The sequence below is a fragment of the Danio rerio genome, chromosome 23 (genome assembly GCF_052040795.2).
Source record: "Danio rerio strain M-AB ecotype USA chromosome 23, GRCz13ab, whole genome shotgun sequence".
NCBI classification, from domain to species: domain Eukaryota; kingdom Metazoa; phylum Chordata; class Actinopteri; order Cypriniformes; family Danionidae; genus Danio; species Danio rerio.
Window position 1 is genome coordinate 10,089,583 of NC_141043.1, and position 20,198 is coordinate 10,109,780.

Consider the following 20,198-nt stretch of genomic DNA (forward strand, 5'->3'; position numbering starts at 1 on the left):
TGTGTTTGTACACATTCTAGTTGTTTAATAAAAGATGAATAAATGAAATAAAAAAATAGATGAAATAAAAAAATTAATAATAAATACTTAATACTAGATAAAAAAAATTATCAAGTGTTTTTATTAGTTTTCCATTTTTCAATAATTAGCAAACAACACAACAATAACAAAATACAAGAAATAAGCATGGTGATGCTGAGAAGTAATGGTAATAATAATTAAAATAAAGAAAAATAGATAAACAATTACAAATATTATTAAAAAACAATTAGGATATATATATGGTTTCAATGAAAATGCAAAGAGGCAGTTATAAGGGGTAGTGAGCATATTAAGTACTACACTGCTGCTCAGAATTTGCATTATACTGGTCCAGGTGATGAAGAAATGGTTGTCATATAATGTAAAACTTATCAAGATAATTAATAACTCCATAATGGACTCTTTCCATGTGCAATATTTAAGTGAGATAAGATAACCATGTTTTAATTTGAGGAATAGAATCTGATTTTTTACAGTTTTAGAATGACACTCTTAGCAATTATCATTCCATAAATTATGGTACTTAGTATGGACACATTATAATCAAGCAGAGAACGAGAGTCCACAAATATCGCAATTTCTGGGTCGGGTGTAAAGTTTTGGACAGGTCTAAAAGAGGTGGGTTAGGGAGCCTTCAGCAGAATTACACCGGTCACATGTAGGGGAAATGGTAGGAAAAATTCTGTGTAATTTAGATTTTGAGTAGTGCAGTCTATGCATTACTTTAAATTGAATGAATTGATGCTTGGAATTAATAGAACGAAGAATTTTAAAAGTGTTTCACTGAATTTTTCTCTAAACATGGCTGAAAGTCTTAAAGACTTTTTAGCCTCAAAGGTAGACATCAGATGAACTTTATCAAAATAAAAGTTCTGTTTACTTAGCATGTGAGTATTTTACATAGAAAAATGTTAAACTTAAATAAATCAAGATAAATAAATAAACATCATAATAAAAATATGGAATATTTTTTTAGATTAGGGATAATATATTTATTATTTATTTTTTATATATAATATAATAGATTTTTTTTATTTGGATGTGTTTTAATATATTATTGTAAATCTAAAATTAGATAAGAAAGGGATTACACTTTATTTGAACTTCTCATAAACATTATAGTCATTAAATAATTAAAAAATTAAATTAATATAAAATATTTATATTTGCAAGAAACATAATTTAATATGTATGTTTTGTGACTAAAACAATAAGTGCTTATACACATTCTAAATTAAAAATTAAACATTTAATACTAGATTTAATTAAATTTTTTAACATATTTTAGATCAAAAAACGACTTATACAAATCATTCATTTGAAAATATTATATTTATTTAGATTATATAACATTTTAATATTATAAATATTTTACTTGGATTTGTAAAAATTAGTTTAAAACAAATCTTTAGAGTCGCCGCTGATGTAATTACCTTTGACTGATTGTCTGGTCTGGTAGCGCGTGCTGCTGCTGCTGTTGTTGTTGGCTGAGCTCTGGGACTGTGTTTGGCTCTGCGTTGCTGTCTGAGGAACAGTCTCACTTTGCTGCGGCTGCTGCTGTTTCTGCACCTTTTGCACATGCCATTTCCCAGCAGCAGGGCTCCAGGTGGCAGGCCGCTGGGCAGGTTGCGTGCTCTCCTTGGGCAGCAGAGGGCGCTGTTTCTTCACAACACTGGCAGTGGATGGGACGGTGGACACCGGTTGAGCAGCAGAGGAAGAGCTGCTTTGAGTGGTAGATGGAGCTGGGACTGCAGCTGGAGGCTTGATGGCTGATGATGCTGCGTCTTTTGGAGCAGGATTGGAGGATGAAGATGAAGTGGTATCCGTAGAAGGAGAAGCTGAAACGCTGGTAGAAGTAGAAGATTTGCCTAAAACAGAGGAAGATTCAGATTCAGTGTTGCGATTTGTTATTTAAAAAATGCTTTCTTAGATACTAGGGACGTTAATAATTAATTGATGATTGATTGATTAAATAAATACACTTTTAAAATGGGTAATTCAACCAAAATATTTTACTCTCCTTCATGAGGTTTTAAAGCTTTAGTTTATTTCTCCCGTTGAACACTATATAAGGTGACGCAGTAGGTACTGCTGTCGCCTTAAAGAAAGAAGGTCACTGGTTCGAGCCTCGGCTGGGTCAGTTGGTGTTTCTGTGTGGAGTTTGCATGATCTCCCTGCGTTCGCGTGGGTTGCCTCCACAGTCCAAGACATGCAGTAGAGGTGAATTGGGTAGGCTAAATTGTCCGTAGTGAATGAGTGTGAATGAGTGTGTATGGATGTTTCCCAGAAATGGGTTGCAGCTGGAAGGGCATCCGCTGCGTAAAAACATATGCTGGATAAGTTGACGGTTCATTCCGCTGTGGGCAACCCCGGATTAAAAAAAGGGGACTAAGCCGAAAAGAAAATGAATGAATGAATTAACACTATATAAGATATTTTTAAAAATGCTGTCGCTGGGACTTATCGACTTCTCAAGTAAAAGGATGTCGATGGGTGCGTAAATGACGACAGACTATTCATTTTTAGGTGAATTATTCCTTTAAATCAATACACCTTATTAATTCCACCTATGAGAATTATGACCTTTGTCTTTTTTCTAATTTCATTACGCTCAAAATTTTTGTTGACACTGGGCCAGAAATTCAACTTGTAAATAAATAATAAAAAGATAGCTTTTATTAAATAGTTTCAATGTCACATGACCAGATGAGTTTACTAAGTAGAAATTTGTTAATGGTTTACGTTCACAATTATTAAAAGGGTTTTAACAATTGAACTCTAAAGCAAATCCGACTATGTTAAAGAGTAAAACAAACATTTAAAAAAAAAAAAAGATCAATCAAATGGGTTAATCATGGATGTCATTAAGGTGTATGGTTTTGACATTCATGTGGCTTATGGGTCAAATCTGTACAGCAGGTTGTGACGGAAAAAGGAAGTGTGCACATCTAAAAACACATGCATTATTTAATATATGTTGCAATAACAATTGTATGTTGCATTTTGGAGTTTTAAATGTCAGATCTACAAGATACAAACTGAGAATTGTGATGACATCAGACTCTCCACATGACATCACAAACTCTCCACTAATGTGCTAGGAGAAACAGAAACGCCTATTAGATTACCATCCAGGGATGTTATGTTGTGTTGTGTTACAATCATTGTGAACGGCATTATCAAATCATTAATTACCTGAAATGGATTAGCATACCATCTAACTCAACTGGTAGCTCACGAACCTGAATTATAGAATTATTTTATCCATGTGAGGTATGTAAAAACAAACGTAGAAGACTAATAAATAAATAAACAAATGGCACAAGCCTTTAAAGGTGCTGTATGTAAGTTTCTAACTCTTCTAAAGCATAAAAATATGTTTGCAGATATTTAAGAAACATGCTAAGTAAACATATTTGTTTATCTTTTGATATTCTGCTTTAAAAATGTGCAATACGTGCTAGAATGTCTCTTTTTAGCACCTCGGGCTGCCTTGGTGGAAAATTAGAGACACTTCATGACTAAAACTGCGACCAAAACTGCGGCCACCAGTGGACAGTAGCCGACTCCGAAATGAGATGCAGATTCAGAGTGCCACATGAGGTTATTATTTAGCAAATAACATATAACATATTCATTACAAATGTAAACATTAGGTGAGCAGGTTATACTGTAACCCCGTATTCTAACAACACGCTACGTGATGAAATTTGCAGTGATAAGCAATTTGGCAATTTTGCACAAGACGAAACACGACAGAAATTTAAATACAGCAATTTAGAAGCACAGAATAGTGCACTTACTGCACTCCAACAAAATGGTAAGGTTTATAATCTAATTAATACATATTAAACATTGATATGTTTTGGTTTTGAGACACGGTTCCCAAGTTCAACTTCAAATGTGAGGTAAACTATCAGCTGCTGCTTTCAGTAGTATGGCAAAAAATGTCATGTAAAACTTTAAATTTTTTTCCCTTTTAATATGGAAAATATTTCTTTAATTGCGTGCCGTTGCTTTTTTTTAGAACACGGTTTAAAGCTCTTGGTGACGTCAATCTGGCAATCTGTTCTTAAGTGTGTTTTGAACCAGGAGTGCAATGCCTAGTTCAACCACTGGGTGTCAAACTTGCATACTGCCCCTTTAACAATATATGTTAAAGATCTTTAAATTGCCTTTCACATTCTCCAGATTTCACCTAATATGCACAATGTCCTTTAAATATTTCAGATTAAAAAACAAAACAAACAAACAACCAGTAAATACTATTTGATCATATGAAATGGTTAATAGTGTGTTTTTCCTGAGAAGCATGTTAGTCATTAACTTTAATCCTTTCAAAATCCTAAAACTGGACCTTGTGTCATCACTTACTCACTCTTGACTTGTTCCAAACCATTTTGGTTCTTTCTGTTGTATACAAAGAAAGATGTACTAAAGATTGTTGAAAACCTGAAACCATTGACTTCCATAGCATTTGATTTACCTTCTATTGAAGTATATGTTTACCAGTTTACAACATTCTTCAAAATTCGGGATGGGTATCGTTAAGGTTTTAATCGAAATACTACTTTTATCATTACCACTTATCAGTTTGGTACTTTAATGGTCCTCTTATCGATACTTTTGGTAGAGTTTTTTAATGAAAAAACTAATTGAACAGAATTAAAAACAGTTTATTTTATTATTAAGTTTTAATTGTAAATTAATAATAATAATAATAATAATAATAAAATAATATATATATATATATATATATATATATATATATATATATACACATACATACATACATACATACATACATACATACATACACACATATATATATATATATATATATATATATATATATATATATATATATATATATATATATATATATATATATATATATATAAAATTGTAAAACAAATAAATAAAACAATTCCTGTACAAAAATGTAGAATGGTTTAAAGCACAGGTGTCAAACTCAGTTCCAAAAGGGTCGCAGCTCTGCACAGTTTAGTTTCAACCCTAATTAAACACACCTGATCAAACTAATTGAGTCCTTCAGGTTTGTTTGAAACCTACAGGTAAGTGTGTTGGAGCAGGGTTGGAACTAAACTGTGCAGGAATCCAGGAATTGAGTTTGACACCCCTGGTTTAAAGGAATATGACTCTCAGTTTTTAACAATTCTTCTGAAGAAAAATCAACATATTTGCCTTTTCTGGCAGAAGTCAGGATCTTTCTTGGTTTATTGCGCTCCCTGCAGTTGCAAATACCATCTTTTAGTTGCAAAATGCAGTTAAATAATCAGATAATGTTTATGATTTTTCATGAACACATTTACATAAATGAGTCATCTGTGTTTTGGGAGCTAACAATGTAAAAATTTGCTGTTTTTAAAATAAGTTCTTAACAAGAATAGTTTATTATCAGGCTATGTTTGTAAATACAGCAGATGTAAAGGTATTTTTAATGCTTTGGATTTATTTAGGCTATCACAGAAAAAAATACCGTTTTCAATGTAACCGAATGTGTGTGTTTAATAAACTATTAATATTTTACTAATTTAGAGAGACCTTATGTGATTGACAGCTAGCATAACGATGTGGATGATGTACCTTTAGCTAGGCAGTTGAAAACTTTTGCAGTTTTTGCACTTTTGAAAGATGCTTTGCCAGAATAATTGTGTTTCTACTTATACAAGAAAACAATTTGCCGAGTTTGTTGCAATGGCTATTGTCGCTGTCCACTCGGGAAATACAACCTATCTGACGACCCATTCACATGGGGCTTCAGCGTCAACGCTTCCCATTCCCTTTGAATGGGTGACGTCAGGCGTTGCCAAACTGCATTGTGGATTCTTCGGTGCCGCTTCAGAGACGTTGCTCGCTGCAGAAGTTGGGACTGGCTCAACTTTTTAAGCGTCGAAGGAAGCGTCAGCCAATCAGATCGCTGTATGCAAATACACCAGCTAGACAGTGGCCTATTGCTGACTGAATTTCATTGGCTGACGCTTCTATGACGATTGCTTTAGTCCCAACTTCAGACACACCTTCAGTCAAGCGTTGACGCTGAAGCTCCGTGTAAATGGGGCGTGAGTCTCTCTACCACTCCACAAGCTTACCAGCTGTGTGTGCGCATGCGGGTTTGTGTCGTGAGTAATGCGTGTGCGCTCAGCACGAGTTTCTGCTAAGGGCGTGCGCATAGCCAAGAAATGAAAAGGGTTTTGTACTTGACGCACTCGCCGTTGTACTATTGGGTGAAAACACAAGCATTTCTCATGTGAGATGAATATCAATTATTGCAAATATCAAATATTAAATATCAAATATTAGAAAAGATTGGTCAGTTAAATTATGCAACTGAAAGTAATGTTTACTCAGCAATAATTCTCCAGTACTGATAGCAGAGCCATTAATGTCAGAGCTTATCGATACTTCAATCTTTTATAATTTAGCACCGATACCGATAAAGTACAGAGTTTCCGTACCCATACCTATTCAAAATATCTTCATTTGAGCTGAAAATAACAAACAAAAAAAAAAAAACTAAAATCCAGTTTGAAACTTATCAAGATTAAGTAAATAATGACAAAATTAAATTTTTGGGGGTGAACTATCCCTTTAAATGTTTCTATCAATTGAATATTCATTGATCCTACAGTAAAACGTTTCCCTTTGAGCTAAGAAAGGAGGATTACGGTGTGTAAAGCACAATTTGCTTCTTCTGTCATGCTGGTGACAATTACTGCGGATTATTAAGGTTAACAACTAATTGATTGTAAATTAAAACAACGATTGTTCATGGAAATTTATGGAAATTGAAGTCCCAAATAGAGACAGAATCTAAAATGTGAGATATCTACCATCGGTTTTAACAACCGTCTGATCTTTCGGTGTCGAAACGGGGGCCGTTGGAGCGTCTCTCTTGGCTTTCTTCTTCTCCCTCCCGCCTTGTTCTTCCCCAAGGTCGATTACCAGCTCGCGCTCAGAGTCTGAGTCCAAATCTGGCTCTGAGCCAGCCGTCCGGACGTCCTTCGCAGACTTTGTCTTCTCCTTCTTGCTCTGTGGTTGAGGTTTGCTCTTCTCCTGAGAGTCTTTCTCTGCACCACCGCTTGACTTCTCTTTGGTCTGGGGATCCGAGGTTTTCTTCTCCCCACCTGATGCTCCTCCAGTGGTTGATGAGTCTTGGTCTTGTCCTTGAGTGGACAGAGTTCTGGGTCTCTTTTTTGAGTCTTTGTGGACGCTGTTGTTGTGGTTAGTGTTTTTGGGTTTCTGCTCGTCATCAGACATTTCTTCACTGTCGCTGGAGTCACATTTATCAGAGTCTTCCGAGTCAGAGTGCTCGACGCCGCCACACATGTCATCTGAGATCTCATTGATTCCTGTGGAAACAGAAAGAGACATTCTTTACTTCTAAATTTGACCAGACAGAACACCGACTTGAAATTTTTACACCAGTAAACAAGACACTGATGCTTTAAAATGTCAGTCAGACGATCATTTGGGTGGTTCTTAATCAAAGAACACAAATAAAGTTTAGGGTCGGGTTGCCGAAGCTGTTCTAAAGTTTGTTCTTAAACTGGGGCACTAGGGGCCAGTGTTGCCAGATATAAATGACTTCTTCCAAATCAAAAGCGGTCCAAAAAAAAACAAAAAAAAAAAAAACGGCTAAAATAATAGATTAATATTTTATTTAATTTTAATTGATTTTAATTGAAATTAACCTAGTTATTTTAACTGTCATAATTGTTAACCATACAGCACTAGCCACAATAGTGGGCCACAGCGATCCTGCAGGTGGGTCGCGAGATTAAAAAAAAAAACTACTTAAATAGTGTACTATAATAATTTGATTTAATTAATAAATGCCATATTAAAATGATCGAAGTAATGGCATTTCCCATTTTCTGTGATTGAATAAGCTAATTCGGACTCAAAAACAGCCTCACTGTTAATTACAGACACATGGCTTAAATTTCTGCACGTCAACTAGGACTACGTTCTCAGTTGTACAAATCAAACCGTCACGCAAATGAAAGGGTAACGGTGATTAGAGCTATAATAACCAGCTCGTGCCTCGTGTCTGCGACTTGTACTGTATCAGAGTCGCACAAGTCCATTGATTCATAAACTATGCGTGTTCACTTTGAGTGAACACTTTAAAATATCTGCATAGTTGTCCAAATTAACATCCTGCGAGTGTTTTATAATGGACCTGTACCCGTACATTAGAATATAGCGAGACTTGGTGGTGTTTTAGTAAACAGCTGTTTACTGTCAGCAAACACCAATAATGTCCAATACAAACCAAACCGCCTTCAGATCAATGTGTTTCAACAGATTTAGAGTGTTTTTGCAGCGTTTTACATTTATTTGAATGGATATGAAGCTCTGCACAAGACTTTTGGCCAGCGGAGAAATTAAAATGGTCGTGCCCAACTGAGTCTGGTTCTCTCAAGGTTTTTTTTCTTCACTCCCATCAGGTGAAGTTTTTTTTCCCTCTCCGCTGTTGCCACTGCCTCGCATGGTTCAGGATTGGTAGAGCTACGCATCGATGAATTGGCTCTTCAGTGTTTGAACTCTCAGTAATGATTAAATCACACTGAACTGAGCTAAACTGAACTGAACTGAACTTAAACACTAAAACCTGAACCACACTGTTCCAGTTACTGAACCACACTGTTCCAGTTACTATGACCATTTATGTGAAGCTGCTTTGACACAATCTACATTGTAAAAGCGCTATACAAATAAAGCTGAATTGAATTGAATATGAATAGTACATCAATAGATGAATAGTAGTCAATGTAATTCAAAGCAGCAGTTGTTTTTTGCCATCTGTTGTCCTGTCAGGTTCATTTATTGGTGAAAAGGCTCAAATACTCTGCAGTTGTTATTTTTTACTAATATATAATATATATTATTGTATTATACATTATAATATTTTACACACACACACACACACACACACACACACACACATACATATACACACACACACACACACACACACGCACGCACGCACACGCACACACACGCACACGCACACGCACACACACACACATAGACATAACTGTATATATATATATATATATATATATATATATATATATATATATATACAGTTGAAGTCAGAATTATTAGCCCCCCTGAATTATTAGACCGCTTTCTTTTTATTGGAGATAAGACATTTTCAACACATTTCTAACATAAGTTTTAATAACTCATTTCTAATAACTGATTTATTTTATCTTTGCCATAAAGACAGTAAATAACACTTCTACAGCTTAAAGTGACCTTTTATAGCTTAACTAGGTTAATTAGGGTAACTAGGCAGGTTAGGGTAATTAGGCAAGTTATTGTATAATAGTGCTTTGCTCTGTAGATTATCGAGAAAAAAATAGCTTAAAGGCTCTAATAATTTTGTCCCTAAAATGATGTTTAAAAAATGTAAAACTGCTTTTATTCTAACCGAAATAAAACAAATAAGACTTTCTCCAGAAGAAAAAATATTATCATGTCCTTGCTCTGTTAAACATCATTTGGAAAATATTTAAAAAAGAAGAAAAAAATTCGAAAGGGGCCAATAATTCTGACTTCAACTGGATGGATGGATGGATGGATGGATGGATGGATGGATAGATAGATGGATAGATAGATGTATACTTTATAAAATGATGTAGAAAAAAAGAATAATAAAAGGCAAAATAAATGTTTTGCTGAAAAATAAAGCTTTAAAACAAGTCGTAGACAATCAGTTTTGGCCATAAAAAAATTTCAGAGAGGGAGGTGGGCTTCGAAGTGAAAAAGTTTGAGAACCCCTGGATTACTCTACCTATTAGAGTATGTTATTGAAATGGGGTGTAAATTCGTCCTATTTGGCATTTTTAATTCTTTTGAACATAATCAGGTGCTGTTTGTCAATCAAAACAATGCTTCTGTGTTTGTTCCTGCTGTCAATTGAGGGAAAAAATTATCGATAAGTGTTATGATAAACCGATTTGAGTTTAACAACAGGTACTGCGTGATGCATGTGCATGCAAAGGGGAGTCAGATTTTGATCCAACTTTTCTTCACCTCCTCTTGCGAGTGGGCCCACGTGGTTTGCACTATGTACTGGTCACTACTATTTGAATGTAGTAGGAGCACAGAGTAATATTTTGTTAAACAAGTTGCATTTAAATTTACGTTTCAAAACAGCCCAAATTTGGTCAACCCGCCTATACCATTTTTTGCCCACAGAATCAAATTTAAAACGACCCAATCTGGCAACACTGCTAGGGGCTTAGTAACTATCTTGTTTGTAAATAAATTTGTTCTTACTTCAGTTTCACCACATGTTCTTAAGGCAAACCGTAGTTATTAGGTCATAAGCTCTTCGTAAAGTCATGCGTAGTTGCATTGAATGATTTAATATCCAATAAGAAGCATTTAAATCGTTAAACTGCTTTAAAATTCTGCAACTAATGCATCTATATATGACTGTCCTATGAAAATGAAAGTTCATGCGCTATGAAAACATTTGGTCAATTTCTTACTGTAAATATATTAAAACTTAATTTCTGATTTCTAAGTAATATAATAAGTACTATGCATTGTACTCTCAATATTTATTATATTATCTCAATATTTCGACTTGTTTTAACCATCAAATTCCAGATTTTCAAATAGTTATCTAGGCTAAATATTGTCTTATGCTAACAAATCAAACAAATGTTTATTTATACAGCTGTCAGAATATATATAAATCTCAGAATGTTAAACAATTTTCCCCTATGACTGCTTTTGTGGTCAATGGTCACAATTTTAAACTTTTTATTTTGTTCTTAAATTCAAAGATCATCATATTATAAAAATTATTTATGGCAATGCAGGTTGGTTTGATTTTTTTTAAAAATGATGTATTTATTAGAGCTGTGAACCTACACTAGTCTCACGGTTTGGTTCGTTTACGATTATCATGCCATCGATTCGGTTCAATTCGATATCTCGGTGCATTGACAGTGCTTTCCATAAACAGTTTTATATTTTCTTCACAGCAGCAGTTCATGTATTAAATGTATGAATATATTTATATTTATATACTATTTGTAATACAATTTTGTCACTTAATACAAACAGTCAGAAATATAAACTGTACCTTTAAACAACACAAGCATTTAGCAAATAATATAAACAAATATAAATATCCAGCACACTTTCTGATCCTTTTCTAGTTCTCTTACACCTCTTTGATTGGTCACACCCTCAACAAAAACGGTTGCGATTGGCTCTTGTACGCTGCGCTCTTCACAGATGAGTGATACTGATAAGCGGCAGGCGGCAGCGGCGATCACAGTTGATGCATGATAAACACAGTGGAAAAAACTCTGCAGGCACACGCTCGTTTCTGTACCCAGAAGTAACGCTGTAAAACAGCCGAGAGGATAAGAAATGTCAGGCCAGCAGGTCAAGTGGGCCATTGTGTGTGTGTGTGTGTGTGTGTGTGTGTGTGTGTGTGTGTGTGTGTGTGAGAGAGAGAAAGAGAAAAATGGAATACTTTTATTCTCTTGATCTCAGTGAAATAGGGGCTTTTGCTGTTCATGTCAGTGAAAGACTGATCCAGCAAACACACACAGTGAAATTGTGCACAGTTTCTGAGTTTTAAGTAGTTAGAGCATTGTAAATACTCGTGCTCGCCTCCCTCGCAACAGAGCGCAAATGAGACAAATGACGTCAGTAATAACCGGTTATGATTAGTACTGAATCGATACCGAATTGTCCGTGTCTGCATCGCGGTGCACCGAAGAAACAATTAATTTTGACACCCCTAGTATTTCTATTAATATGAAGGAAATAAATGTGGAAATATTTCCAAAACCAAGATTTCATGGAAAATAAATGGTCATTATTAAAGTCTACAGTTAATAATTTTTCATGTATTTGTGTGTTCATTACCCAGCTGGGCCTTGCAGCTCTCTATAGTTTTATCCAAACTTCTGGTAGGTTTTTTGGGGGAGGTGAGGAGAACTGATGCCCCTTGTTGCTGCTGCTGTTGCTGTTGTTGTACAGCCTCGCTCAACTCCTTCAGGTCCATTTCAGCCTTAACACGATCTGAAAAAACACATTCAGCAGGAACATTCAATAAATAAACAGAAATCCTTTTGAAGTTCCTTAATCTTTCGAACTCTATAAAATTAATACAGTTGGCCACACTTACAGACACATATTTAAGGCATTCAAGACCAGATACAACATCTCGAAAACTTTAAGCAGAATACTGCAAATCAAAGCAAATCGAAACAATATCTGACATCAAATGTCATATAAATGTTGTTTCTCACACTCAAATGACATAAACATAATACCATGAGAATTTCTAACAACCAAAAGAGTCTAATGACGGAGGTAAAATACATTTCATTTTCTCTATAAGGAATTATTTTTTCAAAATATGTGACAGACCTTTAAAAACAGACCTATCGAGTGTCCTCAGGCTGTTAATTGATTGTTACGCTTTTGTTGAACACATCTTTTGTAATTAATAACCTTATGTTTTAAACAGTCCTGTTTGATAACCAAATTTGTGCAGAAAAACTACATTATCCACGGTGCTGTGCAAAAATTCCACATATCAGAGAGAGACAGCAGAGTCTATAAAGAGTCATTTGTGTTGATGCAGTATTACGTTAAGAGTAATTTGATCTCCCAATGTGCAAATATTTATAAATAAAATACTGATAATTTAAATCATACTTTTGTATAAATGCTAGCAATACACTTAAATGAGCAGATTTTATTTTGGAACGTTATTGTTAATTAAATATAATCATACATTTATTGTTAATAAATTTGAGAAATAAATGTTGCTTAAAAGTAGGCGGAGGCTACTTGTTTTATTTTGGGGGGTTAGGAGTATGCTGTTGTATTTTGCACTGTCGTTGTATTTGCACTGTCTGTATTTTGCACTGTCTTGAGCCAGCACCTAAGCTTTTCACTTATCATAGCACATGTGCTGCTGATGATGTGTCAATAAAGGTGATTTGATTTGACTAATGTGCTCTATTGCAGATGGAAGGCGGGGCTTATTCTGTCTTAATTTCAATGGAAAAAACAGTTCTGAATGAATGAGCTACCAGACTGTGCTCGCTAAATCTAAAACCTTTGATTAGTTTAGGTTTAGTGTTTTTCACGTTTTTCCCTTAGCGCTCATTGCTTTGATTCAAGACTCACCCAAATTGAGGTTAAGGATTCCTCCTGTGCCCGAGCTCCTCTCCTGTTTGACCGGTGTAGTTAGCAAAGGCTTAGGGCTGCCGCTTGTCTTCAGAGATGCAGGAGACGCTGTGGAAAAAACAGTTACAATTTATCATCCACGACTGTTTGTTAATAATTTTTGGCTTTTTTAAGCAAAATACATGATTACTGGACATAAATGTGTGTTGTCGGTGTATTCACACACAAAAAAAAAATAATAATAAAATAAATAAAAGGCTCGATTTGTGTTAAAAATATTCAGAAAAGTATTAATGTTATATTTATATTCTACATATTATATTACTAAAGCACAACAGCAGCTTGTTTACATTCATTGGATACAATCAGGGCCGGAGTGGGACTCCTTTTCAGCCCTGGAGTTTCAAGCCTTCGACCGGCCCACCTCAGTTCACGACTGACTATATTAAAATAAGATCATTTCCAATTCAGTTTCTAATTACACTATCAAGTCTTTTTAAAGCTTTAGAACTTCAAATGTTCAACAACCTTATAGTTTTATATGTCTTAACAGTTAAAATGAAAAAAAAAAAGTTCAACTCAGATGAGGATCGAACACAGGTCGGCGGCGTGATAACGAAACGTGCTGACCACTAGACCACAATGACACTGCTCTGCTTGATTTGCCGGAATGATAATTCATCATTCTGCAGGCTACATTCTGCTCATGAGGCTGCGAGACGATAAATAAGAAGAGCGGAGCTGCGGCAAAGTAATGGATAAAAAGAGTGAGGCTATGGTCAAATAATTAAATAAATGAAAAAAAGTGCGACTGCGACTGCTGCTTTCTCCGTTCACCATGCTGGAGAGAAACAGTCTGCGCAAAGGAAGTGCAGAGTTGGTGTCATTGACTACAGCTCTCATCTGATTGGCTGAAAGGTACGAGTTGCCCTGCCTCTGCCAGGAAAGTCTCAAAAATACACACACAAGTATCCAGGGGGAGTCGTACGTGAAAGAGGATTAGCACAATCTCATTCAGGATGAACTCGCAAGTTTTAAACATTCAAAACTTTTTGTACACTCTTATACATTTGCAAATCGTGTTTTGCATTTGTGAAACGTATTTTATGAAAATGTATTTTTATTTTGTGCGCGTAAAAAATTTTTTGTGAATATAAATAAATATTTTACGCAGGTGAATTTGATTTTATGCACGTGAATTTGGCTACGCATGTGTACATCGTGTCTTTTGCGTGAATTTCTTTTGAGACTTATCTGATTCCATACCTATTCGCGTGAGTAAGTTACATACAAAGTCAATGCAAATGTGAATAGAGGCGAATTATTGGTGTGTGGCGCAAATGACGTGTAATGAACACAAGAGAAAAAGCATCCAGTGTGTAAACTAAAGCTTATTTAAGTATCTGAATAGTCTTGACAGCTAAACGTAACTCATAAATATCTGCAGAAACCACAGCCTTGTTTACTGTTTATTCTCACCCACACATGCTGGTAGTCAGGCACAAGGTAATGCTGGATCGATTCAAATAAATTTTGGAACTCAAAAGATGAAAACCAAATATTTTCCGGGATAGGATCAAATTAAGCACTGGTTGGTTTCAGTGTGGCAAATCAAAGTTGAGTGAATGATGGCAAATCTAGAAAAATCACCTGTACAATCCATTGAGTCTTCACCAGCGCTGCAGTGACTTGACGACATTTTCGCCCCCCGTTCGTCCTGCTCCAAGTCTGACCCGGTGTGAACTGAAGAATTGGTGCTCATTGGTGACCTGGGCATGTCCGTCACAGAGATCCGACATCCCCCTCCTCCTGACATCACTGACTTACCGAGGAGCATCTTGGGGGATGCCGTCATGTCAAAGTTGAATTTGACTTTGTCCTGTTTTTCAGACTTCACTGTGCCTTTTTTAGGGTTATTAGGGTCCTGAAGCATCTGGAACAGGTTGTTGGGTGTGTAAGCCGTTCGGAATGGGGCATAGTTGAACACGCCATACTTCTTGCGCACATTTTCCACATAGACCTCCATTTCTTGCATGGCGCTGTTGAAAATGCTTTTGGTCTTCTTCACGGAGAAGGGGATCTCCTTAGACATGAGGTAACAGTTGTTGATTGGCACCCAGGCTCTAAAAGGTGAATAAAAAAGGGGGGAAAATATTTATTTCATTCACTGATTTTCCTTCGGCTTAGTCCCTTTATTAATCTGGGGTCGCCACAGCGGAATGAACCACCAACTTATCCCTCATATGTTTATGCAGTGGATGCCCTTCCAACTGCAACCCAGTACTGGGAAACACCCATACATACTCATTTACACACATACACTACGGCCAATTTATTTTATTCAGTTCACCTATAGCGCATGTATTTGGACTGTGGGGTAAACCGGAGCACCTGGAGGAAACCCACATCAACACGGAGAGAACATGCAAACTCCACACAGAAATGGCAGCTGAACCAGCCGGCACTCGAACCAGCGACATTCCTGCTGTGAGACAACAGTGCTAACCACTGAACCACCCTGCCGCCCATATTTTTTAATATAAATATATAAATGTAAACAAATGTTTTAGGCAGTATTCACCATAAGCTTTTTTATTATAAATATAACAAATTCTAATACATGAAACATTGGGATTTATTATACAGAAGGTCTGGATGATAAAGCTGAGTTTACATTTACTCTTGTTCTCTGAAAATTGTGCAAAATAAACAGTAAAATATTTCTCTAAAAATATTTGTAGACCATAGGTCAAGGTGGACACCCATGACATGTGGAGTCCCACATAGCTCAATTCTGGCACCTCTCTGCTCAACCTTTATATCCTCCCTCTTATCCAAGTAATGCGAAAGAACCAAGTTTCCATCTACAGCTATACTGATGACACTCAGATCTACTTGGCCTTACTGCCTAATGACTACAGCCCCATTGACACCCTCTGCCAATGCATTGATGAAATTAGCAGTTGGATGTACCAAAACTTTCTTCAGGTAAACAAATAGAAAACTGAAGTCATTGCGCTTAGGAATAGAGATGAGGTTCAAGGTGAATGTGTATCTTTGCTTTAAAGATGAAACAACAAAAAATAAGGTCAAGAATCTTGGTGTGACTGTAGAGTCAGATCTAAGTTTCAATAATCATGTCAAAGCAGTAAGTAAATCAGCATACTATCTCATACACATTGCAAGAATGAGATGCTTTGTTTTCAGTGAAGACTTAGAGAAAAATGCTTTTATCAGCAGCAGGGTGGATTACTGTAACAGCCTCCTCACTGGCCTTCCCAAAAGAAAATTCAGAGAGATGCAGCTCATCTAGAACGATGCTGCCAGGATTCTGACCAGAATCAGGAAATCTGAGCACATCACACCTGTCCTCAGGTCTTTACACTGGCTCCCAGTTACCTTCAGAATAGATTTTAAAGTATTATTACTTGTCTATATATCACTAAATGGCCTAAGAGCTCAATACATTACAGATATGCTGACTGAATACAAACTTACAGATCACTCAGATCTTTAGAATCATATAAACTAGAAATTCTAAGAGTTCAGTCAAAGCAGGGTGAATCAGCTTTCAGCTACTACACCCCCTCACTGCTTGAATCAGCTTCCAGAAATGATCAGATGTGCTCCAACATTAGGCACATTCAAATCCAGACTGAAACACATCTGTTTAGCTGTGCCTTTACTGAATGAGCACTGTGCTACGTCCTACAGATCGCACTATTGTGTCTTTTTTTTCATTCTTTTATAACCTGTTTTAACACATTTAATCTATTTTGATCTGTTTTTAATAATTTTTATTACTTGTTTTTTATTTTCTTATACTTGTCTCTTTTATTCCTGTTTATTTAAAGCACTTTGAATTGACACTGTGTATGAAATGTGCTTTATAAATAAGCTCGAATTGTCTTAAAACTACAAAAAAAAAAAAAAAAAACAGTAAAAGTGTGAAATATAAAATTTAAAATCAACATATATTTATTTATAATAAAATATTTGTTTTAAAGTACTATTTAACAAGTTATACATTTTAAAATGACCTATGAAGTTAGTTGTATGTTTTTGTCTGTGTAGTACATGTGTTAGATTTTCACAATTTAACATTTTAGAATTATTTAGATTTATTCATGGTAAATATTGTAACATTTAAAATGTTTTCATTTTTGTTCAAAATATCATCTTATTTATATAGTAATCATTCTTTGTCTAAATGGGGGCCTCACAGTGGTGCAGTGGTTAGCACCGTCGCCTCACAGCAAGAAGATCGCTGGTTCGAGCCCTTGCTGGGCCAGTTGCCGTTTCTGTGTGGAGTTTGCATGTTCTCCCCGTATTGCATGGGTTTCATCCAGGAGCTACGGTTTCCCCCACAGTCCAAAGACATGCAGGTATAGGTGAATTGGGTACGCTAAATTGTTCATAGTGTATATGTGTATATGTCCTGGTCCTCCAGGTTGGAGGTTGAGCATTGAGCTAACAACCCACTTCATAAAAAACTAGAGCTTACAAAACACCAACATGGTGTGGCTAAATCAACTTTGATATAAATGGCCATGAGAGTAAGTAGGTAATTAACTCAATGCATTGTAAAAGTTAAGCTCTAAATCACCCAATGCTGCTTTTTTTTTAAATCCCAAACAAAATCATTATTATTAAAGGTGCTGTAACTAAGCATAATAGCACTGAGAACACATGTCACTCACTGCTGTCCAAAGCCATGCCTCGTGAAGTTGTGAAAGCACACACTGAATAGATGACCATAGACATCCTTATAACACTAGATCATGTCATTCACCAGTGAGAAAACATTATAATACTTCATAATACTGCTATTTCAAACTTAAGAACCTTTTGAATTATTTAATCTTGCCCGTTTTCAAAACTTGTCTGTGCAAAATTTCATGCATGCAAGGATTTCCATGGTGACAGTCTGGTTGGCTCTGCTGACAGTGCATCATAATTTTTGACCCGCAATTTTTATATTGGATAAACATTTTTTAGTCCTATGCCTTGAATACAAAAATACATTTAAATCATTTACATTAATCATTTCTATCGAAATGCGAAGAGACTTTCAACCACCACAACAAAAGAAATTTCTGAAGAAAGTCACCTATTGTAACTTTAAGTAAATCCATAATTCCTGGAAATCAGTATGAACACAGAATTAAGAGTAGCAGGTTCACCTGTCATGCTGGCCAAAAAAACGTGCATCCACCTGTCCATCCTTGTCCCTCAGGGCTTTAGCAGGCCAAAAGGGAAAACCTTTCAGTTTGGCCCACACCAGAGGATGAGGCTGAGACTGCATGAAAACATAAGAGACATGACCATCAGCCACACCTGAAATACAGTCCAGATGTTGAACTGGATCAATCGGAATAATCTTAACCAGAAACCAGCACTGGTCAGCACTCACATACTGTATATCAGTGGTCTCAAACTCAATTCATAAAGGCCAGCAGTTCTGCATAGTTTAACTCCAACCACCTCCAACTTCACCTGTTTAATAGTCTAGCAGTCTTGAACAGCTTGATTATTTGGATCAGCTGTGTTTCATTAGGGTTTAAACTGTGCAGCACTGTGGCCCTCCAGGAATCGAGTTTGAGACCCATGCTGTATATAAACAGTACAATTTTAAAAAGAGGATCCTCTTACACAAGGTTCACAGAACCAGTTGTCCCTCTTCTGACAGGCGGACAAGTAACACTCCGGACAAACCTCGATTTCGTTCATCTGTAGATTATTTATTGACACTGTAAAAACTTTTACAAGACCAACCAACATAAATAAAAAACCTACGCATGCTTAGCTTAGTTTTACAGATCTTAAACATTTGAACTGTAACTCATTTCTTTATGTAATCTGTTTTACATTTTGTAATGAGATCAAAAAACTCACTTCGTGTTCACAGATCTTGACAATAACTTTAGCAGTTGCGGTCAGCTTGTGGTTCCCTGAAATAAACAAACTGAGAATTAATGATTGATGCAAGGAGAAATAATTGTATCAGTTAAAAATGGGCTTTTGGACAATACAAATGTATCCTGTTAATTAAATTAAATTAAATTAATTTTTGTCTGAGCAAAAAATAAAGACTATCATACATTACCACCATGGTTTACAAAAAATTATCACTAATAATTCAATGTAACAATAGAATATGTATATCACACAGTTTGCTCAGGGACATTCAGATCAAGAATCATTTGATGACATGTTAAAAAACACTATTTGAGCATCGTTATAATCTTTTATGACATTACCTGTTAAAGCTCATGATTTTATCGATTTATCAGCAGGAATTCTCATATGTCATTATAAATACATTAATTAAGTCATTCTAAATATAATATACTGCTCAAAAAATAAAGGAAACACTTAAACAAAACAAAGTAACTCCAAGTGTTCCCTTTATTTTTCTTTTTAAACAATATACAATAAAATGCAGCATGCACACTTAATATTTGAATATGTTTTAATAAATACAGGTCAGAATATGTATAAGCATATTAGAAAAAAATAAGTTAAAATGACAATAAAACATTACTTCACCCATATTTATAATGTTTTTACTAGCATTTCATGTTTTTAATATATATCAATTTACTTTCGTACATTTATTTTGACCCAAAGCCCAAACCCATACATCTAGATTTTGAGCCACATGACCAATGGTTTTATGATCCAAAACTAACCTCCATTATAAATGATACAGTTGTGTAGAATCCACTTCACGTCGGCCAGAAATGCTTCTGTGCAACCGTACATTTTCTTCTTGATATTCTACACACACAGATTTCTCAGTTAGCTTTACATGCATTTTTCAAAAACACATTTTACCAGAAGAAAAATTCTCTTTAACGCTTCACAGGGAACTCACTGAAACCCTAGAGTGTTACTGAGTATTATTAAAAGCTAGACATAAAAATAAAAACCTATTTTGTAATAAATGAATT

At 35.4% G+C, this 20,198-nt stretch overlaps 1 protein-coding gene across 16 annotated transcripts in view; it reads right to left on the bottom strand.

Moving 5' to 3' along the window:
* prkcbp1l (protein kinase C binding protein 1, like) overlaps positions 1 to 20,198 on the bottom strand; it is an 88,918-nt gene that overhangs the window by 12,065 nt on the left and 56,655 nt on the right. For all 16 annotated transcript variants that reach the window (XM_088651659.1, XM_088651657.1, XM_087305206.1 and 13 more), the window contains 9 exon segments: positions 19,938 to 20,025; positions 19,141 to 19,196; positions 18,898 to 18,975; positions 18,429 to 18,544; positions 14,896 to 15,368; positions 13,246 to 13,353; positions 11,971 to 12,126; positions 6,897 to 7,415; positions 1,476 to 1,910 (listed from right to left, as the gene is read on the bottom strand). In XM_088651659.1, the coding sequence (XP_088507785.1) occupies positions 1,476 to 1,910; positions 6,897 to 7,415; positions 11,971 to 12,126; positions 13,246 to 13,353; positions 14,896 to 15,368; positions 18,429 to 18,544; positions 18,898 to 18,975; positions 19,141 to 19,196; positions 19,938 to 20,025 (2,029 nt within the window).